This window comes from Branchiostoma floridae, chromosome 5 (assembly GCF_000003815.2).
Source record: "Branchiostoma floridae strain S238N-H82 chromosome 5, Bfl_VNyyK, whole genome shotgun sequence".
Taxonomy (NCBI): Eukaryota; Metazoa; Chordata; class Leptocardii; order Amphioxiformes; family Branchiostomatidae; genus Branchiostoma; species Branchiostoma floridae.
In genome coordinates, this window is record NC_049983.1 from 11,489,428 (window position 1) to 11,494,231 (window position 4,804).

Genomic DNA, 4,804 nt, shown 5'->3' on the forward strand with positions numbered 1-4,804 from the left:
ACGGGGCCTTCTGATTGGTCCGCGGCGCCTGGCTATATGATAATATATGTTGATAGATTTTACACGACTCAGTGTAATCTGTTTATCTGTTGTATCTTATCTGATCCTTACCTCCCTCATGACCTCAATGAAGAGCGGCCTGCAGGACAATTTGAGCTTCTGATGAATAAATAAAAGTTCAACAATCGTATCAGGCACTTACTGCACTATTGTATGGATCCACTGTACATAGCTGTTCACATTACTCTTTGATTTAGATATTAGGTAGATAGTGCATTTTGATTACATTGCTTTCAGTCTTTACACCTTGTCAATAAATCATCATATAACACAAACAAAATGCAGGCTATTAAAGACCTATTTAGTACAAGTGCAGCTCTCAGTGAGGCCCCATAGGGATCAGCAGCTACATATACATGTAATGTTACAGCTTCTCTCAGTCTTACTCACACACCACACACAGATACAAAACACACACAGTCACACACACATGTACGCACACACGTGCTCACACGCACACACTCACACACACACACGCACACATACTCCCCCCCCTCTCGCTCAGACACTCTATATACAAACAGCACAGAATAACAAACATCTCAGCTTGAAGTGTACACTGCAATAACATATGTTTGCTTATGTACAGGGAGGAAAGGAGACCTACCAGCACTGTCTCCTCCCCCCTGTCCCCTGACTGGTGTGTGGTGGTACAGCCCAGCCTTGACTCGGACCTGCTAGAACACCTGACCACACCTGCCCAGGTGGCTAACCTGGCATCCTCCATCCTGAGCCGTCAGCTGCTGACCCTACCTGACCTCCAGCCTACACCCCAGCTGGTGGATACACTCTTCAAGGCCTTACAGGTAAAAACATTGGTCTAGAAAAACAAACATTGTCAAGCAAAATTCCTTCAGAATCTTTAGAGTTTTCTAGAAATGTAGGAAATGGTGAAGTGTTTTCATAAATCCTTGGCGTTTGGTTTTATTTCAAATCATGCATCAAATAAAAGACTAATTTAATGTGCACATTGAATGGCTTCAGAGGATGGTGAATGTCCATGATGTGTTTTTTGTATGTACATGATGTTAGTTGAAATATTGTATACTTGTGTTCATGACCAAGAGAACATTAAGTGCAATTTCCTATATACTTCTAATATTTCTTTATCGAGGTATCACAGTTATATGACTGGTTGATAACAGGTTTCTACCCTAATACATTGTGAAATTAGCTAATAATGGTTTATTACAACTGGTTGCCTTCCTTCCTGATCTATATAAATAGAGCACCTTATAATCAGATTATTCAGTGGCAGACAATCCACAACAATGACAAACTGCTTCCTTTATCCTAACCTCAACAGTAAATGTTTAAAGCTTAAGTCTTTTTTACATATAGAAATTGATAAACATTGCCATTCTAAGAGTTGTGCAATGTCATAACACCTCCCAGATGTGTGTTTGACTGTTACCAGCTTGACACATGACAAAACACAGTTCAATCCTTATCTAGTATCCTCATGCATGTTTCCTATTCCATCCTTTCTAAGTGGTTGTAGGAAATGTAGCAGGCACATTACAAGCTGAAGCTTTAGAGCCTGGAATCAAATCAGTTCCTCGGTAATTGAATCATGACAAGTCTGATAAGGAAACTGCTACGTCATTGGTAATGGTCTTTCCTTAATGATAATCCTTCCTGTGCTGTTTCTAGGTCACAGTAATATCCCTTGAAAAGGATGATGTATTGCACTTAGTCTAATTTGCTTTTAATGTATAATTAACACAGACTCCTTCATACTTACATCAGGCAGTGCTGTCCCTGGTGCTGAAATGTGATGTGATCAGTCAGTGATTGGTCATATGTCATGTTGCTTGTAGGGATATCAATCAGGATGTTGCCCTACATTAGAACTAGGCACATGGACATAGCACATATGGACTAGGTACATAATGTATATGAAATGTTTGAAAATCTGAAGTTATACTGGGACATCATTTCAAATTATGTAGTCTCTGTATTGAATTGCAATGTGATGATGTAAGGAAAGCTAAGTGTGAGCACATATCATGTTTGCCCTAAGATCTTCTAAAGGCACCTATGAAAAGAATATCATTCTTCTTTTTAATTCACAAATTGGTAGCACTGATTTTATTGGCTGTCACATTAACAGGTGGCAGCTACTAACAGCACAATTGATTGGTTGTTGACATGCCCTTACTAAGTCTGTAATCATGCTTATGTTAGTTTTAGGATTCTTAGTTGTTCTGTTAACTTAAGATAGACCAATAAGCTTTTAGCTCCATGTGTACTACTTCATGCGCATGTCGACTGAATGCTTTTATTGAGTTGTGTAATAAACCATTCCATCCTTCATGGCTGTCTCCAGGAGGTATCAGAGGTTGACCAGCAGGTGCTGGTGGATTTTGTGAGAGAGTTCTACCAGGAGACAGGACAGGAGAGCAGTGATGGGAGGGGCGAGGCTAAAGGGGGTGAGACACCTGCAGGGCGGGTCCCAGGTCACACCTGCATCATACAGCTGCTGGTTCAGCTGCTCAGGTTCTCCCTGGTAAGTGGATTTTTGTGCAAAGATAGCTTGTGTGTGATTTAGTTCTCTTTTTGTTCATACATCTCGGGAATGTGTTGAAAGGAAATACGAAAATAAAAAGAGTTGTCTAGTCAACATGTAAAGCCCTTGTTGCTTGCATGGCTTTGTAGACAGCAAATTATATTTATCAACATACTGCATGGCAGTTGATGTTGCACAAGACCTTAGTGTAGGAAGGGATGAAAAGCTTGATTTGCTGCAACTTGTTATTAGCCATTGATCAATTTCTTAAAGTTTTATGTAATTCCTAAAACCAGATTGATGTCACCGGTGTAATGGCTGAGTGGGTAGAGTGGGTAGAGTGTTCAGTAGGTCATGAGTTCAATCCCCAGCTAAGTCATACCAAAGACTTTAAAAATGGTACATGCTGCTTTCTCTGTTTAGCACTCAGCATTACTGAGGAAGAGTATGGCAGCTAAACACACATCACTACCAGCGGACTAGCCCCCTGCTGAAGTGGCTTGCACAAATGTGTGGCCCAAGGGCTACAGAAATGGAGATTATCACCACCCTTAAGCATCTGTTACAGATGCATTTGTAACTTGAACTTTAAAGTCAGTTGATCAGAAGAACTCCCTTTCTGTATTCCCAGGAATATTCTGAAGAACTCCCTTTTTGTATTACCAGGAATATTCTGGAAAAAGTCCCTTTTTGTATTACCGGGAATATTCTGAAGAACTCCCTTTTTGTATTACCAGGAATATTCTGGAAAAAGTCCCTTTTTGTATTACCGGGAATATTCTGAAGAACTCCCTTTCTGTATTCCTAGGAATATTCTGAAGAACTCCCTTTCTGTATTCCCAGCAATATTCTGAAGAACTCCCTTTTTGTATTACCAGGAATATTCTGGAAAAAGTCCCTTTTTGTATTACAGGGAATATTCTGAAGAACTCCCTTTTTGTATTACCAGGAATATTCTGGAAAAAGTCCCTTTTTGTATTACTGGGAATATTCTGAAGAACTCCCTTTCTGTATTCACAGGACCCCATCCAGCACAACATCCTGTGGCTGCGTCTGCTGGCAGGACTCAGCACCTTCACAGCTAACCTGCAGCCCCTGGTGGAGTGTAAGGCCTCCCCAGCTGTACAGGGGGCCATGGCAGCTCACCACTGCAGCGCAGAGCTGCAGCTGTACAGCTGCCAGGTGCTGGGGCAGCTGGCAACATACAGACCACTTCCTGGTGAGAAGGTATGTTGAGAGGTACTTAATTTGCTATCAGGTGCTTAGGCAACATACAGGCAACTTCCTGGTGATATGGCATACTATGATATGATGCATTAGTTTGGAATTCTACTGTATGAATATTACAGTCATACCTGCAATGTAGTTGTTGATATGATTTATTTAAACACTTCAGCAACTCTTGAACAAAGTCTGTTTCGTTTCATAACCTTCCTTTAATTCTTCAGTAAACGTTTTGACAACCATCTGTCATCTTGGTCAGTATAAAATGAAACAAATACTATTGGTGCTATATGAACTAGAGAGAGTCAGTGCAATCTGAACTTGACCTTATGTATTATGACATAATTACAATGTGACAATTGGAATGTTATCAAACGTGATACGTTAAGCATCCTTATCTTGAGTTTGTATAACTTTGTTTCTTTGCATCCATGTGCATGTCAACATAATACAATGTCATGTGCATTTAAAGAAGCATACCATGCACTTCACATTCAATACCAACAGTAGGTTTATGTAACATGTGTCCCCTTCAGGCCCCTGTACGTCAGTCTGTAGTGGAGCTGGTGGTGCGTGCCATGGATGAGCACAAGGGTGAGGAGAGGGTGGTGCAGGCTGGGTGCAGGGTGCTGGCAGCCCTGGTGCAGACCATGTCATCAACTATCAACTTTGTGGTGCTAGCAGGTAATGTTGTAAAGAACTACTTGTAGAACATTGGTTTTACTTATCATTAATTTTCCTAGTAGTATGTGTTCTTGTACTGTACATCACTTATCGTGAAGTTTCAAATTCTTTCCTTTTCAGAAGAAATGCAGTTAACGCTAGTTCACCTTTATCCACAGGGTAACCTATATTCATTGTGTTTGCCCACATGGTATCAAGGGATATCAAGTCAACTGACGTTGGTTTCAAGTTGTAATATGTTCAAATAATATGTAGTTTAAAGCTATTGTCCATCGACTTGATATCCCCAAATACCCATTTTTAAAGCAACGGATATAGGTTACCCTG

General features: G+C 40.5%; 1 protein-coding gene across 1 annotated transcript in view; it reads left to right on the forward strand.

Annotated features, from left to right (window-relative positions):
* The window catches only part of LOC118415813, a gene marked incomplete in the record, with an annotated part of 28,013 nt that overhangs the window by 3,790 nt on the left and 19,419 nt on the right, over positions 1–4,804 (forward strand). Inside the window, 4 exon segments of the mRNA XM_035820642.1 lie at positions 650–866; positions 2,390–2,569; positions 3,590–3,796; positions 4,330–4,477. Of these exon segments, the coding sequence (XP_035676535.1) occupies positions 650–866; positions 2,390–2,569; positions 3,590–3,796; positions 4,330–4,477 (752 nt within the window).